A 22,114-nucleotide genomic window follows, 5' to 3' on the forward strand; every position below is an offset into this window, starting at 1 on the left:
CCTTCCACTCTACCCCCCATCAACTTCATTATTTCCATCATTTTTTTAGTTTGTTTAAAAAAAAAACCCTATTTTAGTCCCATAGTATGCCATGACTCAAACTAGTAGCCTCTAATCAAGTATATATACGTTTCATACGAGTGAACTAAATTCAAGTTGATACTTTGATCATGTAGATTTTCTTTAATTTGACATATTTTTTTATGTAGATTTAAGTTGGGATCTTAGAAAATTAATTAGAACTAATGTTGCATTTCTTTTCCTTTTTTGCTAGAGTCCATAGTATTTGTAAACTTTACTAAATGAATAGAAATGCAATTATTTAAAAAAGAAAAACACAAGAGTTAATTTTATTTGACTTTATATTTTTAAATTCATTAAGAATTGACAACTAAAGATAAACCAAGAGACATAAAAAAAAAAGCTACTAAAAATATTTATAAAATATAACAAAATTTCAAATTCTACCAATAATCGGTATCGATATATTTTTATTAGAATCTACCAAATGCACTTATAAATACCAATAGACATTTATAGATTTTTCCACTCATGATATTTTCACTAGTTTATTTAAATTTGTAAGTAATTGTCAATTTACTGATAAATACAAATACCGATAGAAGTTTATCAATGTCTATTTGGGATAAAATCTAAAACTTTACTTTATTTTATAAATATTTTGGTTTATTAGGTGAACGTAAAAGTTAATGGATATATATGAATTTATATTCACGAATGACTCGTACCCTCAATGGTAAAATTATATAATAAACTTTTATTTAAACTTTTTTAGGAGTATTTTCAAAAATATAAAAAAAGGCAAAATATTTATACTCTGTATAACAATTCTAAAAATGGAAAAAACTCAGAGGCCCACCGTGTAAAATACCAAAAATGCTCCATCAATCACGTCGTCAATAACGTGCGCGTAATATATTTGCGATCGTTATATCTGGTTATTATTTGATACGCGATCATTTAGATATGACTAAAATTAATACGCGATCGTTTAGATATGGTTCAATATATACGCGATCGTTTAGATATAACTACAATTTATCTTTTCAATTCCATCGTTTAATTTTGTTACACGATCCCAAATCTAAATGATTTTTTTAAAAAAAAATTGGTACATGATTTTTTTAATTCTTTTGTACAAGATCATTTAGATTTCTTTACACGATCATTTACTTTTTTTACAGGATCTTTTACATTTGGCTACTCCAATCCAAATGATTTTTTTTAGAGATTTTTTATACACGATATTTTATTTTTTTACATTTTACTTTTTTAAAGGATCGTTTGCATTTGGCTCAATTTTTTTTTCAAGATTCTTTATACACAATCTTTTATTTTTTTTACACCATCGTTTACTTTTCAAGATTCTTTATACACGATCTTTTAGATTTTGCTATTTTGTTGTACACAGTCGTTTAGATTTGGTTAACCAAATGTAAGCACGTAAGAGGAAAAAAAAGACGATGAAAAGAAATCACAGGGAGAAAAAAGAGGAAAAATATAAAGATGATGGAAAGAAATCGAAGCGAAAAAAACGAAGAGAAAAAAAGAAAAACGATAGAAAGATTAAACGACATAAATAAAGAATTAAAAAATAAGAAAGATGATGGAAAGAAATCGCAGCAAAGAAAAAGAGAAAAGAAGAAAGACGAAATCGCAGGGGAAGACGGAGAAGACAAAATAACGGGAGGAAGATGAATCGCTAAGAAAAAAAGGAAGATGGAATGACAAATCTCAATATTTAAAAAATGGCTAACCTTATGAATTTAGTACATACGCACGGATAAATAGTTTATAGTTTTGTTACATGTAAGTTTCCTTTTTTTATATAAACATTTTAAAATTTTCAAAATATTTAAAAAAGAAACCACTCGTTTAATCTTGAGATACTAATGAATATATATTTATTAAATATTCTTTGATTTATTTTTATTCTTGTAATTTCAAAATCTTCCTTGTAGTTTTGAAATTTTAAATTATCAATTTTAATCCTTTTACATGTAGGATGTTTATTTGTATATCATTCATAAATAAATATCGTAGGTTATGAAAATTTACTATATTTTATAAATATTTTTCTATATTTAAAAATTCACAAAAAAAAAAGGAAAAAAAGAAAAAGGGATTTTCTAACCATTACCCCATTAATAATTTGAGAATAGTTTTCAAAATTTTGGTGTTTATAAATTGAATCCATTAAATATTATTTTGACAATTAGGGAAAGAGTTAATTAGAAGAAAGAAAATGTGAACAACCTAATCGTCGGTGACAGCCACCTCATGCTATGCTTATTTGGAGAAGTGTGATTATCAAATCTCTTTCTTCTTCCTTCTTCTTCTTTTTTTTTTATTTAATTAGTTAATCTACAATTTATAATTTATAATTAAGCCAGCTAATTAATTAAAATTATGTTTGAGGAAGGAAATAGATAGGATGAATTAGTTGTGACCCATTAACCCACACCCTTTAATCATTGATCACACACCTCCCAAATTAATTTCCATATTAATAATTATCCATCCTATTGTGTATATTATTGTTAATTCAATCATTGATTTGGAAAGAATTTCAATTTCATATATATATATATATATCAATTCTCAATTACTCATTTAAATGTGATTAAACTCATGTCATTAAACTTTATTTTGCTATTTCCATGTTCCATTTATGATTGTTTGTTTGTTGTGTGTTGGTATAATCAAAATTTATATAAGAAATAAATAACATCATCAATATAAGTAATCCAATTAGAGTGCAAGAGACTACAACAACCTAATCCCAATAACATTTCTTATTTTTAACTCTTAAACCCAATCCTCATATAATCAAATTTTGGTTTTGAATTATTAAACCATCATAATATATATTTAATAATGATTTTAAATACGACAAACATCATTTTAACAATATTATATTGTCACCTACAAATATGCTCTTGGTTGATCGTCATTGAATCCATTTTTGTGCGTTTTTTACTTTTACAATCTTGTTTGAGTGTCATTGTTTTATTTCTCCCACAATATTAAAAAAAAATCAAATAAAACTTTTACACACTTTACTAAAGTATATACTTTCAATTAATTAAGATATAGAACTTACCTTCATTTATTATTACATTATGATTTATGTTACTGAGGTGTGACTATAATACTATAACGTCAATTTTAACCTATTCTAAAAGGGCAAAATGTTACTTATTAGTTTTGATATATATGTTTGAATTTTTTTATTTTTTATTTTTGTGAAAAAGAATAGTTTAAGTAATATCAATTCTAATGTGTAATTGAATATTGATTAGCAGTAAATAAATATTGTTTTTATGTGAAAGGGAAACTAATAATGTGTTTTTTAAAAAAACTAATTGAGAATGTAAAGATAAAGAAACTTGTTTTAGAAGAGTTTGGTAATGTGGGTGCACCCTAAAATGTTAGTATTAAGAAAATTTCATTATCTCGAGAAAGCGATACATTATATTGTTTTCCTTTTTCACAAAGTGTTTATCATTCATATAGGTGGAAAAAAAATGGTTCCTTTTTTAGTGGTTACGAATTAGTAATTAATTAGTTTGCCGTGATTCTCAAATATAACAAAATGAATCAAAATATTTATAAATATAATAAGATTTAAAATCTATTACTAACATAAGTCTATTAATATCTATCGATTTAGGATAGAATATGAAATTTTTTTATATTTTACAATAATTTTCTAATATTTTGTTACGAAACAATGAATAAAATTTAAAAAATTCTAATAATGTCTTTAAAACTTTTATAAAAGAAAGAAAGAAAAAACTCAAAATTACAAGTTTGGTTGAAAATCGTTGTTATTATGTTTTAAAATCATTTTTGGACTTTCAAATGTTTCATTAATAAAATATTTAAAAAATTTATATTTTCTTATCAATCGTTTATGAATGAAAAATATCTATTGTTTTTTTTTTTTTTTGCATGAAAAGTACGAAAGAATCGAGTCTATCCTTTTCTCTTTCTTTTCGTGTGCACTTCCACCATAGGCCTGACATCGGGTGATTTGACGTCCTGAAAACTTGACACAAGTAAGGGATCGAAGCCTACGTTTGCTTTCTCAAATTCTTTGATCCCTTCAAACTTGTACCGATTTCTTAATTGAGCCTTCATCCTACTCTTTTCGAATAATGTCAATAATCCCTCTTAACAAGAAAGCTCTATCTTTCCTCTATGGTCGCCTAATCCGCCTAACCTCCTTCGTGGTCGTAAATGGTTCTTACTGGGAGCGTGACGGTAGGCTTGAATCTGACTAGTAGGTTTGGAAGTAAGAACCGCAAGATCAAGTCGAGCAGTGAAATTTTATTACTGTATATCAAAATCTATCACTAATAGACAATAATTTTTTCTATATTTATAATAGTTTTAGCAGTTTTGTCATTTGCTGTTTTTTTTTTCATCTACACAAAGTTTAAGATTATATTAAAACAAATATGAAAATCAGGATAATGCTATTTTTCTACCATTTAAGTGGAAAAAAGCTTTCAATCCTAATCCATTTAAACCATTAATTTTAATCTCTTAGCTTAAAGAAATGTATTTAAAAAAAGACCATTTAAAGAAATATAATTCGATAAAAAAATAAGTTTGGTTCCATTACAATTTAACTTAGCTCAACAGTAATTGACATGACATGATATTTCTATTTTGGAGATGAAATTAGTTCCAATTCTTCGTTCCTTATAAAGTTGTTTCTTTCGGAAAACATTCAAAACTCTTTTAACAACAAAATCACAGTCAAAAGTCAATGCAAAAATCTAAAACTTGGTTAATTACTCATTCTCGTCTGCAGAAGTTGCAATGTTGAAAGTTGCCCTAAAAGACCAAATTTTGCTTTTAGTTTTATTTTAATTTTTGTCTTATTTTGTACCCAAAAAGTCAAAATTCAAACTAAACTAAGTGACATAAAATAATTCTTGAAATTTGGGGTCAATTACCATTATTTTTTCTTCTTTTGGGATTTTCTAAAATAAGTAGAGTTGGTAAAATATTATTTAAAAAATGTGTGGAAGAGGTTGGAAGATGTGGAAGCAATGTGAAGAATAATCTAACATATATATTTGCTGGTTTTTGAGCTAAAACAAATTTACTATGCCATTTTAATCACATGTGTGACCATCTCACTTATGTCCCCTAATTCCTCTTAATCTTCCCATATTAATAACTCTCTATTCTTCATTTTGTTATTTTTCTTTCCAACATTAATATGGTAATTAAAGTATGATACTTTTGATTTTTAGATTAGTTGAGACTTTCAAGCATTGTCATTCACACAAGGAACGATTTAGCTAGAGTTAGAGATCGCTTGCTTTCAAGATAAAATTATTATACATTTTTTGAATAATGAAACATATATTTCAATAGTTTAATTTATATCTCATAATCGTGTTTAGGGTTTAGGGTTTGATTTATGTTTGTTTCAAATGTAGCAGTTCCCTTGTATTTGTTTTTGGCTAATAAGTGAGTATTATTTGTGGTATTTATTTATATTATAATTTTTTAGAGTAATTTACGTAAATGTAACAAAACCCAAAATATTTACAGTTCGTATAATAAAATAAAAAAAGTCCACAATGTTCGATCATTTTTTTCATAAATTCCATATATGCCCTTGCAGTTTATATTTTTTTTGTCAATTATTAATTCTGAATCATCTTAGTGCAATTAAGGCCCGAGATCAAATGAATTAAAGTTAGAGTTCTTCAATCCCAAGACATCTTGGTGCAATTAAGGCCCGAGATTGTGTATCATGATCTACACGATCTTTTAAATTTGAAAGTCATCATTTAAAATGAAGTACAAGATCGTGTAGATCTACACTTCTGTCTTTCATCTCGGTCCATCTCGGTGTATTATATGTCTAATACCAAATGAATTAAAGGAAAAATTCTTTCATCCCAGGACATCTTGGGGCATGGTATGCCTGAGATTGTGTATCGAAATCTATATGATTGTGTATCACGCGCATGTGGTCGACTTGTCGTATGTTGACTAGGGGAATTTTGGTATTTTACATTATAGACCTATAGAATTTTTTTCATTTTCAAAATTCTACTAGTGTAAATATTTTATCGGTTCGTTATATTAAAAAAAAAACCCCATTTTTAATCATTTTTATTTACATTATAAATTTTTTTATTACTATTTACTTTCTTCCTACATTTAAATATTTAATGGATTTCATAATATTTTCTTGACCATTAAATTAGCAAATAATAAATATTATACTTTTTTATTTTTTGAAAAAGAAGAATGAATATATTGAGAAGAAAAGAAAAGAAAAAAAAAAAAAAGAATGGAGGGTAAAAGGTAATTTTCTAGTATTGGTGGGAAGAGACTAAAAATAAGATTATTTGGAATTTTCACTTAGGGTTCAAATCTGTCAGAAACAACCAAACCAACACAGCCTGTTGCCTGTTGCCTTCTCTACCTCCACCACTTGTTCTTTCTTTTCTTTTTTTCTTTTTCCCTACAGATTATTTCATTTTTATCTTTGAAAAACAGATAGATTTTTTAAATCCACATATTTTTATTTACCAAGAAAAATAAATTATCAGAAATTAAGTAAGCTATGTGTTTAATAATAGATTCAAAATTTTCATTCTAATGTACTTGATGTTATACTTCTAAACTAATGCACTAAATATTAGTTTCCAATAAACTATTATTAATTTGTTTTCTTTTTTATAGACGTAAGGTTGTTATCTATCTATAAAGAATACAGATAGTTTCAAACATCAAGACAATAATGCATTTTAAATTGTTTTGTAATATTATACATTTAAATTGAATTCTACACCACGACATATTATATTTTAAAATGTTTTTCTCTAAAGAGTACATAATTGGAAAAAAAAAAAATGAACATACAATAGTAAAAAATCAAATCTATCTCCCACTACATATGATTCAAACATGTGAAAAGAGAAAATGGGTAAGAAAAGGTGGAAGGCCAAACACACCTTTTACTAGAGGGCATCAAACAAAAAATCTCATTATATTCTTTTTTTCCCATCCATTCGTTCATCTCCTCCTCCAACATCCCAATACAGTGAAAACTTGCAAAAGTTTGGATGCAGCATAAACCTAGTAATTAACATAATATTTGTTGGCCTTGATTATAATTACATGTAATTAAAAGAGATTAATTGACTAAAATTGGCAGTTTTCAGAACATCAGCTAATCAGCTGGATGATGGGGGATTGCTTAAGCCAAGAACAGCACTGCTCCTAATACCCACAAATCACTGGCTTTTATGTTGCTGCCCAGTCCTTTCTGATGTCAAATGTGTAGTTAATTTCCAAGTAGCACTTGTTATCATCATCAAGAAACTGCCAAACAGAAAAAAAATTTACAATTCATTCACAACTACAAATACAAACGTAGAGGCAAATGCTACTCTGTTTTTACGAACGATATGAAGCACAGTGGAGAGAATCCTCATTTTTCTAATGAGAGAAATAAAAGTTCAGTTTGGAAGTTATTGAGCCTGATAAATGCAGGGATGGGGGAAGGATCCGTTTGAAAGAGACTGAATAGATCTGTCATTTGTTCCTGATTTTGATGAACCTCGTCGTGGAATGAAAAGGGTATTCATTAAAAGAAAAATTATGGGAACAAGGAAGGTTTTTGAGAAGAAGGTTTGTCAAAAGAACAGTCAAGTCATGGAAAAGAAAGGGCTTTGCTTTTTTAATCCAAAGTGGTGATGATTTTGATTGAGAAGGGGGGGAATTCAGAAAACATTCAAAATGAAAGTACACATTTTGTAAAGCATATGTTAAACAGAAGAACATGGGCCATGTCCCTTACGAAAGAAAGGCCAGCCAGCACAACAGGAATCAATTAATGGACTTAATGGGCCACGTGATTTGGACAGCAATGAAGACTTGGGAATAATGTAAGACTTCTTTAATTATGAGAATGGTAAAAGGGCTCGGTGTTTTTAAGCACTGTAGCTATAATTGCATGGAAGTCAAAAAGGAACTTCAATGATGCTTAGTTTCATGCTAGCTGGGGAAAATATCCTAAAATAACTAGTTAGATATAGCTTGGAAAGGTTAATGAAATTGATGGAGTATGCTTAAAGCTCCGTCTGGTTGAAAATCGGGAATTGAATATCGATTCTAGTTTGAAAGCCTAGAGAAATTGGAACTCATTTGACTATGCAGACAATGGAACATCAATGATACGACACCATAGATTGTTCTCTTTAAACCAGATTATGTCCGATGATTCCTCGGAATTTGGCGTCATTCAAACTATGCCCAAGAGGTTATGATATGTGGAGTAAGGAGAAAAAACCAAACACTACCCCACTTGAAAGTGCTAGAGCCTTGGCCATTGTTAAGTGACAACGTCAGAGGACTTCTAGTGTTTAAAAAACAAACTGACCTTAGATCTTGCTGAATATGATCCACGGGCAAACATGCCGGAGGGTGTGGTATCCTCTGGCATTACATGAGTGTAGGTCTCTAGCTGGGGACTGAAAGTTCCAAGCATCTCTTTGGAGCTATCAACTGAAACATACAAGATTACAAAAGTAATCACCAGTCAGGCAATCGATACATGAACTTCTATAAATGAAGAGGCAAATCAGATAGAGAAAGAAACCTTTGACACCAGTTTTCCAAACAGTGTTGGTGTACTTGAGGCCAGCAACAATGTTATTAGTCACTTGGAAGGAGAATTTCAGGCTGTAACGGCTGCCTTCTTTTAGGGTAAACCACAATCCTTTCGGATTCCCGTCCTCGGGAATGGGAAGAACTAAATCTGGTCTTTCTGGAGACACTATTGAAAGACTAAGAATCTTCACCTCTGGCTCAAGAGTTTCTACAAAATACATAAGAAATGGAACTGAAAAACAAAACCAAAAGAAGAGATACAACTTTCTCTTTTAGGGAAAAACATGGGAGCAAATACCTCAAGATAACTCCATAGAAGCATTTCAGAACCAAACACTAAATTTTGAAATGATCGAAGAAAGTGAAATCAATCTACAAAACTAGGAAGATTTTAAATTATAATTACCTCCAGCATTTTCTAAATCCACAGTTCCAAGAAGCTGCTCCTTCCACCTCCTCAGACTCTCATCATCCTAAACTTACATACCACAAAACAACCGAAACAATACTTATACACTTAACAAACACAAAGAAAACTTATTACAATACAATCTTGAATCAAATGTGAGAAACAAGAACAAAGATTAACCTTATCTTTTTCAAGCTCTTCTTTCAATGTGCGTTGAGGCCCCAACTCAATTTTACTTCCTTCATCATCAGTCTCATCCTCAGTTCCATAAAGAGAAGTTTCACTCATTTGCCTTGAAATCTTCTCAGTAGCTTCATTCTCATTCCCATGGTTATCCAATGCATCCCCCTCTTCACGATTCTCATCAAACCCCATGTTCTTGGAATTTGAGGCAGCCCCAACAGCCAAAGACATCAAAAGGGTTACACCAAGACAAAGAAACAAAAGAAAATCCAGAAAGAAGAAAACCCCACGAGCTAGATCATAAAGAGAGCACTAATTACTGATTCAATCCCATATAAGAAAACCCAGTCAAGAAATTGAAAGAAGGGGACGAAAACAGGGGTGGGTTTCTTCTTTGTGGTGTAGATACGAACAAAACCCAGAAAAGGAAAAGGGGAAAAGAAGCGAAATGTCTGAGAAAAACCGTCAACAGAGTGGGAAAACAGGAAATGGGTGTTGAATTAAACTATGAGGTTTGGAGTTCGAACCAAAAGAGAGAGAGAGTTATGTGGTGATGCGAAATGCTCGAAAGAGGGAGCAAAAAGAAATGGATTGGATTGATTGTTTTTGAAAAAAAGGAACAGAGAAAGAATGTGGGATTTGAAAAGTTCAAAGGGGGGGGGGGGGGGGGGGGGGAATTAGCGCAGAGAATTGCGGGGCAATTTTTTTATTTTTATCTTTTTGATTTTGAATTGAAAGCAAAGAATACCCGTTTTTCGACTTTGGTCTAGGAAGTTGCAGAAGTTTCTTCTTCGTCTTCCTCGCTCCCTTTCTTCTTTCTAACTTTTTCTTTTTCTTTCTTTCTTTCTTTCTTTCGAAACGGTCAACTAGACAGCCACATAGCCCCCACAACTATTTGTATTTCCTTAAAATTAAACCTAAATATTCACAACACCCAAAATTTCAGGTTTAAGTGCACAATTTCATATCAGATTGAGAAAGGTAGGTTTTTACATCACCACACCTAAACAGTTCAAGTTTATATCGAATATATTTCTTACAAATTTGACTTTAAAACAAATTCAATTCAAAAACTATACATTCTATCGTCTATACATTTAGATCAATTCAAAATAAATTATGTTTTAGATAAAAATACTATCCGAAACTAAAGGAAAATTAACTAAAGGAAAATAATAATTAAAAGACCAAATCTTATAATACTCATTTGAATCTTATTAAGTCTTCATAAAATATGATTCTCTTAAATATTTTTATTTTTCAAAGTTATTCGATTTATCTTCCTACTTTCATCAAAACTTATTCTTGTTTGATCAATATGTGTCTTTTTTATATTTATATGGATCATATTTATTTTAACTTTTATGATAAAAACAATTTAAAATAAATTTTGAAAAAGGAAAGGAAAAGAGGAAGTATAGTTGATTTATGGGCCTGTATATGTCAATAAGCCCAAATTTTAGTGAAGTTAAGAACACATGGTGGGCCTTTTGTTTGAACTAAGAAAAAACCCAATCTATGTTGGGGAATCCGAGGAAATGGCAGAGGACTCTTTTTTTTTTTTTTTTCAAAAGAACGAATTAAATAAATTTTATAGTAACCTATATTTTCAATATGCCTAATTTTACCATTTGGTACTTTTTTAAAAAAGAAAAGAAAAAGAAAAAGAAAGAAAGAAAAATTCCTTGGAAGTTGAAACTCCATCCCCTTCTTTATTTGAAGACGGTTCTTGTTTACTTTGAGAAATTTTGAGACTTTATCATTCATATTTGAGGTTTTGTCTGCTTCATGGTTTTCACGACTTCATGAATTTCGATCAGACGATTTATTCCTCTATCGCGTGGATTTTGAACGAATGGACAACAAAAAACTTTACGATTTCACAAATTTAGATCGAAGGACTTCTTCGGGATTTTTAACAAACATATAGTGGAAAGTTTCATAGATTTCGATCGGAGAGCTTCATGCACGATGGTTTTTTTTTTTTTTTTTTTTTTGTGGAATAGGTTGAAGTCGGAAAGAAGTTGAAGTGAAAAAAGAAGACAAATGCTTATTCTTAAGTTCACGCATGAAGAGGAAGTCTTAAGGTTGGTATGTGCTTTATTTCAGTGTATTTGGATGAGTTTTTTAATTTCTGTGAGACTCTCCGAATTCTTTATTTGTATGTTGGGTTAGTTTTTAGTTTAAGTGAGGTTATTTTTATCGATTCATAATATTCGTTTTTCAATTATTTTTTTATTCTTTCATTTATATAATTGTTTTTTATTATTTATCCAAACTAAAGTATTTATTTTGCTATGTGTCTGGTTGACTCACCTATACTTTGGGGTCATAATTAGAAACTCCCATTCTTATCTTGAACCTCCTATTTTCTCTAGTTTTCTTTGATTTTTTTTTTTTTTTTTTTTTTTGCTTTCGACTTGTTTCCTCAAATCCAGAATCACCCTGTTATATTAACCATTATAGCATTTTCCATTACATAAAACTCCATTTGGTTTTGTATTTTAAGACATCATAATCTTCATATTATATATATATATATATATATATATATATATATATATATTTAAATGTATGGGGTAAATCAAGTGATTTGTTTGGTACATCTATTAACCCACCCTACTTATCTTTCAAAGAAAAGAAAAGAAAAGAAAAGAAAAGGAAAAAAAAAAAAAAACCGAGTGGTTTGAGTAAAAGTCATGTTGAAAATAACTTTTGAGCTTAAGCCCATAAGCAAAACACATGGTTTTTTTTTTTTTTTTGTCTCGTATTGTAGAATTTTGAAATGCTAAGAAAATATAAATACTAACGCATTCTAACCGTAAAACTAAAATATGTTGGTAATGATAGTATAATCTTATAGAATAAGGTAATTGTACTTCCATAAAAAAGAATAACATTTTTTATATATTTAATTTTATAACTTCTATTTGGTAATTTTTCGACATCTTATTAACAACATGTTGGAAAGATCATAAGAAGTGTTTTTACCTATTGAAAACTTTTTTTTTAAAGCTTGTTTAATTAAATTATAAAAGAAGTCATTAAAATCTCAAATCATTCAAATGTCAATTGATTATGCATTTCTTCGATTATTTGAAGAAGAAAAATTAAATATGTGTTGAATTATGTTCGAGATTAATTGATATCTCTAAAATCAATGCTTTTATACATAAAAAATATTATCATATGCATAAATCTCAATACCGGTAACAAGATTTTAAATAAACTCTTTAACTTGTATTCGGTATCGATTATTGAATAAAATGTATCAACAAACTATTGGTCGATAGATTCCACGTACACATTGAGTCCCAATTTAGTGTGTCCTTTCAAAGGGCAAACCCCCCATGATCATGATCAATGGGGCAAAACTAATGTAACAAGTGAAGAACCCTACTTGTATACCAAGGGACCATTATCCATAAAATTGAGAAAATGGAATTACATTCTTCTTCTTTAATGCCCTCTTCTTACACCAAAGAGGCATTATATAACTCACCCTTCAAATCTTAAATGTCCATATAATTAATATAAGCGTGGATATCTCATTACAAAAATGTTGATTAAGATATTATAAAATGTTGATGTGATAGGGAAACTTTTAAATAAAGTATAATGAATATAGAAACTATTTAAATTAATTTATCAACATTTCATTCATTTTTTTTAAGCAAGAGTGTCTTGTTAATATTTGTGTTACCGTTTTTTATTTTTTAAAATATCGATGCAAATATTTGACATGTTGATAAACATTATTAAATATTGATATAAAATTTCTAAAAGAAAGTTTAGACTTGAGAGATAGTTATGAATTGTTCATGGGATAAGTTTTGAAAAAGAAGGAAAATTAAATTTAACATTTCATTTTTCAATCATAAACTTACTCATTGGGATCCACATTAATGTCAATTTAATTTAAATTGTGATTTGCTAATAAATGTCATTTAATTTTTTTTAAGAAAAAAAAAAAAAAGAAAGTGCATATGTCCATTCTTATTTTATTTAAGACATTTTAGTTTCAACTTCAAAAAGCCAACTTTTATTGGGTTGACAATAACGATAAAATTGATAATAATTATTATTTAATATAAGGAAAAAAAACAATTATATAATTAATTAATATTTCAACTTAAAATTAATTGATGGATCAATTAAAGTAACAAAAAGAAAAAAAAAAAAGTTGATGGATGAATTAAATAATAATTGAATGAAAAGATGATAAGGGTAGCCTTGTCATGAATGGAACCCCACAAATTATAGAAGTCGTATCCAACTAATTAATAGGTTCGAAACCTTATATTATATACTAATAATAAATTTAATTTTCATTGTGAAGTTATTTGTAAATGAAATGGTCGACTTTTTTTTTTCTTTTTTCTAATATCTAAATTAAATTTACTTGAATAATAAGGATTAATTATCAATTGATTGTGTTTATGTCTAATGAACCACAATAGCACAAAGCACAGTGTTTTGAAACATAATGCCAAAGAAAAGGATGTGAGATTGGAAAATGGAACCCTCCAATAGTCTAATCCTAATGATAACAAATTTTAGGAATTTTAGAAAAATATACTAATAATATTTTGTTAATATGGTTATTGGTTAAAATATGTTTTTTAGTTGCTAAGTTACGTTAACTAAATTGTCACAGCGATCAACGGATTAAAATCGTTCTATGGTACTAAATTTGAAAGTTAGAAATTCAAATATCTAGTTTATAAGTTGATTAATTCTTTGATTTTTTTTAATTATTGTATTAATATATTTTAAAAGAAGTATGGTCGAATTTAGTTGTAACAATCCAATTTTTTAACTTAAGCTAAGACCATTACATGAATAAAAATACTATTTTCAAAACCAAAATCAGCCCAAAGCTTAAATAATTTATATACTTAATTAAGAAGAAATTAAAATGTTTAGAAAAATAAATTTACAAATAAAATCGCCAAAGTAAATGATTTTTCGACGCCTAGTTAAAACATAAAGTAAACCAGGAGTTTAAAATAACTCTCTGTCAACTTGCATATCATTCTAAAGCATCAAATTAAAAATTGTAGCGGAAGTATCGTCATAATATAACAGTCCATCGATGTAATTCAGTCAATTTCAGTTCAAATCGACCATAAACATATCATGCATAATTTATCCAACCGTCCTAATATTTACATAATCGAAATGTTTTTTTTTTATATTTAAAAGCTATTTATGCTTTTGATATATCTTGAATTTTTTTTTGCCCTCTTTTAAATTTATTTATATATGTTTATATTTAAATTGTTTGATTTTAAAAAAATTACAATACTAAAGTTTTGGTTTGTGTAATAGTTTTTGAGTTCATGTATACACACACTAAGAGTTGGTATGCTTACTTTGATTCATTTTAAACTTTTGAATTTATATGTTTTTTTTGCGCCTAAAATAACAATATTTTTACTTTTTTCATGTAGTTCCGTTAAAAATTTCAACTTCAATTATTTTAGTCTATCTTGAAATATACTAACATTTAACTTATCAAAATGTCATATATATTAAATTTCTTGCCACATGACTAAAGCGAAACATAACTTAACTGACATATAATACGTGTTAGTGATATTTAAAAAGATATGAGGTTCGTATTCTTCCATCATAGTAAGAAAATTTTGATTTCCTGCAATATCAAATCATATAGCTCAATGGCAATTGACATGTATGTTCAAATCTCTCTATACCTCAACTTATGTTACTTAAAAAGATTAATTTATAAGATCAATAATTATAAGTGGAAAATCGAATTGTCTACCATTCAATCGCAATTCATATCTTATATCTTACAATTATATTAAATTTTTACCAAAAGAAATTTGAATAGAAGAATTAAAAAAATTAAAACAATAATGAAAAAAAATCACATTAAAAATGTAATTAAAACAAACATCAAAGTTTAAACTAAATATTAATTATATCATGTTAATGCATGTTTGGCCTAAAGTTTTAACCTAATGTCTCTCCCTAATAGTGAAAAAGTACATACCATAAATCTAACATATGATACTAAAAATAATGATATTTGAATACACAGTTGGTGTTTTTTTTTTTCTTTTTGAATATTTTCAACGTTTTATTTTCTCTGTCTAAATATATCTTATTTTAATTTTATAATAAGCTAAAGTTATTTGAGTTTGTGTATATAAAACCGAACTCTTAGGTCCATAAAGTTTCACACATTACATTTTCTGTCTTTTCCTTTAGCTTCTTCCCCCTTTAGTTTCTTAAGCACTTCTTCACATTCCCTATTGAGAAGCTATTTCCATGGCCACCGTTGAGGTATCTCAATAATATTCTTTCACTTTTTTACTTTCTTTACGATTTGAATATGCATCATGTTTTTAAATCTTTTCGTTTTGCAAGAGGAAAAGATATTATTCATTAGGTTGTCCAAATTAATGTACGTGTATAAACCACACTTCATAATACTCATTGGACATAGAATTAAAAAGTTTGCATACCCTAATAATTACAAAGTAATAACAACCTCATCGAATAATTTTTCCACAGAAAGAAGGGTGCAATTGCCTCTTTTTTCTTAATTGATTTATGGGTTTGTTTTCAGGAAATATATTTAGATCTTGGGACTTAGAAAATGAACCTTTCGAAAATATAGCATGTGAAATACATATTGAAAAAAGAGTGAAAACATATGTATCACCGCTCTGACTTTTTTCTTTTTTAAATAAAAACACGACGGTTGTGAATGATTACAAGGTTACGAGTTAAGTATGTTTGGTAATCAATTACTTAGTTAGAATTTAATATCTTACTAATTTTATTGACAATCAAATGTTTTAGGATCAAATGAGTTGTCCTATAAAAATAGTCAAGTATATCAATAATTATGTTGATCTAGACACTTGTGGTTATATTAAAAACAACTATGATCTTTTATTTTTATTTTCAATTAACCTATTTTCTTTTTGCTAATAAAAGATTAAATTTATAGTTAGTTAAAAAGTAAAAAAATTAATTGATTGATAATTGTAACTATGATATATGATATTAGATAGCAATAATAATTATAGTAGCAAGCTTTTCTTTTCCTTTTAAGTTTCTTAGCTTCGTCTCTTATAAGAAATTACTATGATAACTTGCAGACCGTATCTCCGAATGCCGTTCTCTTAGAAGATACGACGATTGTTAAAGAGACGAACGCAAAAGAAGAAGTTGAGGAACAATCGTCACCAAACATCACATCAAAAGAGAAGGTAGAGGAAAAAGAAGAGAGTGTTAAAGTTGAAGTTGTTGATGAAAGATCGTCAGATGATTATTCAGAAGCCGTTGTTTCAAATGAAAAAGTTGAAGCAACGGCTGATCAAGAGGAGGAGGAGGAGGAGGAAGAAGATGAGGTTGTTATCCTAACAGATGATGACGAGGTCGAGGAATATTTAGAATCTAAAGAAGCTGCAGGAGTAGCCAAGGAAGAAAACGACAAACCCGACGAGCCATCAGTCGTAGCGGAAGCCAAAGCTTTAGTATCAGAGGAGGCAGAGGAAAAAGATGAGAAGAAAGAAGCACGAGAGGAGAAGAAAGAGTAAGGAAATATGGGAAGAAATTAGGCAATATGCATGCGATGGGATGTAGAGTTGTGGGTTACGTTAAAATAATATTTGTTAGTGTGTGGAATGTCTGGAAGTCTGGAATTACCCACCTAAAGAGTCTCTTGACACGTGTCATTATCGACGTGGCAAATAAAGTGTTGGTTTGCTTTTGGTTGTGTAATGCTATAAGGGTAAGATTGTGGGGTTTTGTCCCATAAATTTAATTATTATATATGAGATGTATTTTGATAAGGAGTGGGAACTGCTGGCATGTTCATCAAGATGTATATTTTTTTATATTTTCATGTTTGTTGGGGAATGAGATATTGTATTGTTGTATCCCATCTTCTAAATTTGCTAAAAGATTAATCAATTATATCCAAATTAATTGACGTTGATTGAATTGTAATCAATTCATTGATTTGGGTTCAAAATAATCATACATAATTCGGTTGGTTTTTCTAGACAATTCTCTTTTAAAATTTATTTTATCAAATCGAAAAACAATCAATCTATTTATTTATTTTAGTGATTTAGGGCCATCTTGACACACCCTAGACTAATACTTGGTGTCTGCTAGCTAATAGTCATGGTCACAAAGCTAAGCTAGTGGGCAACACATATTTCAAATGCCTCAAGGGTATCATTCCATTATTGTTTGTTTGGATTGGTTCACGTGTGTGACTACCCCATCTAGAGAATCTGTGACTTATCTATAGTTTAATTTGGAGGGCCAACACAAACTTTTTATATATATATATAGGTTTATGATATATTCAACCATGGGATGGACTAAATCATGAGATCGTTACATCCTCTATCTTTTTATGTTTAGTAGATATGTGAATTTTTAAAATATTTCAAGTAGACCTTTTTTTTTAGTTCAAAAACTTAAATCCATAAAATTGGTAAGTTTAATAGCCTATCAAACCTTTTTTTTTTCTTAATTTTTAATTTTAAGAATATATTAAGCACTTTTTTAAAGTTTAAAAGACAAAAGTAGAGACCAAAGTTGAAATTTAATTTCCATTTGATTTTTTTCCTTTTCTTTCTTTTATAAATAGAGTTCTATTTATTGGTTTTTAAGATAAAAAACTGAATTTTGGAATTTGATCAGATGATCATATATACTTTTATCTACTTAATATGTGATAATTCGTATAGAGTTGTATTGTTTCATGAATGAACACATTTTTTTTTAAAAGAATAATCAATTTAAAAAAGAGAGGAGACTATTTGAATGACCACAAATAATCAATAAAAATGTCTCTTCTTTATATTGCTTTTGAGAAAAAAAAATTTCCATAATGATTTTCTTTCATAGACATTTTTCCCTTCTGTAAACTTTGTTCAAGTTCGATTTATTTTAAAACATTTTTGGATTTCCAATATTTATGAAATGTCATTTATCTATGAAATTATTTTAATTGTTATTAAATATAATTAATTTTATAAGTATTTATTGTACTTAAATAAAAAATAATTTTATTTTACTTTTAGGATGTAAATATTCCTTTTTTCATTTTCATTTAATTTTATCATGCCAATTCGACCATGATTTCAATGAATAAAATATCTATTACTTTGAACATAATTCAACATTAAGGATTCCATATTAAAAATATGGAGCAATCTTATCATTTATATAAGATACATTATTGATTATTTAAATCGATTATGTGACAAATTTTATGTTTATCTAATAAGGTATCAAAATTTAACGGCTTTTGCACTACTAATCAAGAAATCTTATCCTTTTCTTTTCTCTCTCTTCCCCTCTTATTAATGTTTCTAATGACTCTACCTACTGGCCACGTCACCAACGACCAACTCTGTCAATAATCATTATCAGTGATATGCTCTAATGATCACCTTCGATGGCCAACTCTAGTGTGATCATCTCCGACACCTAACTCTAGCGACAACCATTGTCTATGACATACTTTGACAACCACCTCCAATAACCAAACACTGACGTAACCACCTTCAATAACTACCTCTCCAACAATCATCTTCAACACCCCATTTCGATGTCCAACTCCACGCAATCCATCTTTCGATTATCACACATCCAATAGCCAGAACTCTACCTCAATCATCTCCCACAACTAATTTTCAACCGGTCATATACTTAAAGAAAGAAACTTGGTCGATGAAAAGTGTTCTTAAATACAAAATTAAAATTACTAGTTTGTGGTATGTTTAATAGTCATCTCATATATATTCTTTATACCCTAATGATTCCGTTTTTTGTTTCTCCCAAAAGGACTTAAAACGATTGGTGATACTTGTTTTTCCTTATATACTCATGATTATCGCTTTATCTAGCTATTATGGGCTTTTATTGCCTTCCCAACACCAAAATACACTAATATAGCAAACCCTACCCTTGAAGTAAAGAGTCGAACAATGGGGAGTAGGGAGTTATGAAGTTCAGGGAGTAGTTGTTTGTGAACACTGATCTTTGGGCAACAGTATAAGGAGTTGGTAAGGTATAAAATTGATGTCTTTTGGTGGGATTCACAAACTACCTTGAGCCAATCAAGGAGTGAAGTTTGTAACTCCTTACTTCCCAACTCCTACTTCTAAATTCTTTGGGCCAAACGTAGCACCTCAAACGCTGACCAAATAACTTTGTAACTCAAATATAAATATTGAACTTCAAACACATATAAGCTTCCGATTTCATAACTTAACTTCAACGTCTTAAACAACTACATAGAGTAATGTGATCTAGAATCATCTAAAATTATATACTACAAATATAAAATCTACAACACAATATGTACCATTTTTTAAGTCAATAAAATATAAATATAAATTCTTTTCTTTTCCAACCTAGTTGAATTGATCCAAATTCAACTTTGATTGAAAATTTAGAGTCTCTATACTCTTTCACTTTTTTTTTTTAATGAATAAACTAAAATCTTAAAGAATAAAAGAAAAGAAAACATTTAAATGGTATGGAATACTAATCAACCAATCAAAGTATGAACTACAAAAAAAGTTGAAAATCAACAAAAATTAGTGGCAAAGCACTCCAAACCAATGCCATAAGAAAAATAATTGGCTATTATCGAAAATGCCTTTTCATTGTCTACCATATTCAAATATAATGTGTCGGTAGGTTTAATAGCTTAATCCCATTCTGTAACATAAATTCATCATTAAAAATAACGTTGACTTTAATTTAAGAAGTAAATGGAAAAAAATAAATTTATTTAAGAAAAAAAAACAAACAAAAAAGGAAAAAGGAAAAAGAAAAAAATCCACTTTGTATTTTGTTTAATAATATGGAATTATGCAAATTCATGAACTTAGTTGACAACTTTTTCTAGTCGACCACTCACCACCTATATTTAACAATTTAATTCTCACATTTTTGTGGTTATTGTAGGTTTATAATGGGAATTTATTAAAATTATCTCATTCTAATTTTAAATTTATTAATTCACAATTAGTTATGTTCATTGTGAATTAATTATTAAAATATACATTATTTGATAGTTGTGTTTTTGTTGTTAACCACATCTTAATTATATTTTTATAGTTAGGTCAACATGTATTGTGTATAAATATATTGACCATATATATCAGCATTGCATCATCAATCATCCATATTAGTTATATTTTACATATCACCTAAGAGGAATAGGGACAATTAAGATTTAAGTATATAAGAATAAAGTTAAAGGAAATATCAAAATATCCACAAGAATACTTGCCTAGCTTGATCCATGCGAAATTAAATTAGGTGGAGAATGAAATAGAGAGCAAATATAGGATCGTATTAGGAAGCTATATCCTCTATGCCACTCGACAAACACATCTCTAATTGTGACACAACTATGAAATTACCACGCCGATTGAAGAAAGGTAAATTCATTATTATTTTATAAAAAAAAATCTTTTTGTTATAATATCATTCCGGTCGAATATGTTTGTTGTAGTCTTCAAGCTCTAGACCCTAATAAGTCAAATTGCAACTTTTCAAAAGTTAAATTTGTAAGCAAATTAGTTGAATTTACTAGCCAGTTGTCATCATGTAAGAAAATACTTTACGTCAATATGTTTTCAAAATTTATTGGGATCCCAAAGGAGGAAACCCTAAGAGAACTGCCGACTCCAACTACCATGTCCATGTATGATCCATACTAGATTTGACCAATTGTCTATTTTATCCATACATTTATTTTCTAGAAATGCCTTGCTTACGTATCATTGGGAAGTAAAGAAAATAAATAATAAACTAGTTAGTCATTAATACTAAGATACAACGAAAGTACAAAGACTAAAATGATACAACAAACTTAGAAAGAAAAATTAAAAAATGTCCACAACATTGATTTTTGACTAAAAATTTGTAGGATTATTCGATGTATCGACTATATAATAAAATTTTATTAGTAAAGCATAAGGTTGAAAGTGGGGGTAGAGGTTGATATTATTTATATAAAATATAGATTTATATATTTAAAATGTTAAGTTGTGGTATTAATAAGGAAAAACATTTGACAAAGTTGAATATGTAAATGTTATATATAAAATTGTAAGGACATAATTAAGTGAAAGTTGACAGCAACATAAGATGGGTATATAGTGGAGTAGCACTCGCATTTTTTCCCCTATTTTTATTTATATTTTTTTTTTTTTTGGTTTTGTGGTCAAGTCCTTATCACAAACAACACTTGCATATATCCCCTTATTTCCTTCTTCCTTTTTTCCACCACTTTTCCTTTTGGAAATTTCTCCCCTTCTCCAAAATGTTGACCTACCACATATCCTTTCAAATGCTTATCTACTAATAACAATTAAATAATAATACTAATAAACATATATTTTTCTTTAAATTCAACACATCTAAACTAGATTGGTATTTCTATAGCACTTTCGTCTCACTCCGAAACCAAAATCAAGCAAGGTTTAAAAATAAGTCAAGTTTAAGTTGCTAAATTCTTGTAGTATAATACATTCCTAAACTTTAAAGCTATACATTCCTAAAGTTTCTTAAATTGTGTTTATTTATTAAATTTTGACGTTTTAGACAAACGAAATTTAGTTTATCATATCTAGGTTATTAGACACAAAATCTTCTGTAGATTTTTCTTTTTTTTTTTTAAATTTAAAAGCATGTTGTATATTGCTTCAAATAGATAGGATACAAAATTAAAGTATAGGATCTATTGGATAGTTTTTAAAGTTCAAATATTTATTACGAAGTAAATTTAACTCATCCGTTAATATAATTGTTGAATTTTATTTTTAATCA

The 22,114-nt window shown here is 28.4% G+C and overlaps 2 protein-coding genes across 2 annotated transcripts; one reads left to right on the plus strand and one right to left on the minus strand.

Annotated features, from left to right (window-relative positions):
• Positions 1-6,998: 6,998 nt before the first annotated feature.
• On the minus strand, positions 6,999-10,170 carry LOC103495665 (rho GDP-dissociation inhibitor 1-like). The gene is made up of 5 exons (XM_008457291.3): positions 9,263-10,170; positions 9,080-9,146; positions 8,663-8,881; positions 8,444-8,568; positions 6,999-7,383 (listed from the first exon to the last, which is right to left on the minus strand). Exons 1-5 carry the CDS (start codon positions 9,494-9,496, stop codon positions 7,306-7,308), a joined length of 723 nt encoding a protein of 240 aa, XP_008455513.1. The 5' UTR covers positions 9,497-10,170; the 3' UTR covers positions 6,999-7,305.
• Positions 10,171-15,487: 5,317 nt separating this feature from the next.
• LOC103495666 (uncharacterized) lies at positions 15,488-17,189 on the plus strand. The gene is made up of 2 exons (XM_008457292.2): positions 15,488-15,577; positions 16,402-17,189. Exons 1-2 carry the CDS (start codon positions 15,563-15,565, stop codon positions 16,840-16,842), a joined length of 456 nt encoding a protein of 151 aa, XP_008455514.1. The 5' UTR covers positions 15,488-15,562; the 3' UTR covers positions 16,843-17,189.
• Positions 17,190-22,114: the final 4,925 nt, after the last annotated feature.

Source organism: Cucumis melo, chromosome 1 (assembly GCF_025177605.1).
Source record: "Cucumis melo cultivar AY chromosome 1, USDA_Cmelo_AY_1.0, whole genome shotgun sequence".
Taxonomy (NCBI): Eukaryota; Viridiplantae; Streptophyta; class Magnoliopsida; order Cucurbitales; family Cucurbitaceae; genus Cucumis; species Cucumis melo.

Bases quoted from the DNA above. Each gene is read 5' to 3' on its own strand.
- LOC103495665 (XM_008457291.3), bottom strand. From the start codon at position 9,496: ATGTCTTTGGCTGTTGGGGCTGCCTCAAATTCCAAGAACATGGGGTTT. The intron at 9,147-9,262 runs GTTAATCTTTGT...ATGTAAGTTTAG, and splicing joins AAGAGCTTGAAAAAGATAAG to GATGATGAGAGTCTGAGGAG. The intron at 8,882-9,079 runs GTAATTATAATT...TGTATTTTGTAG, and splicing joins GGATTTAGAAAATGCTGGAG to AAACTCTTGAGCCAGAGGTG.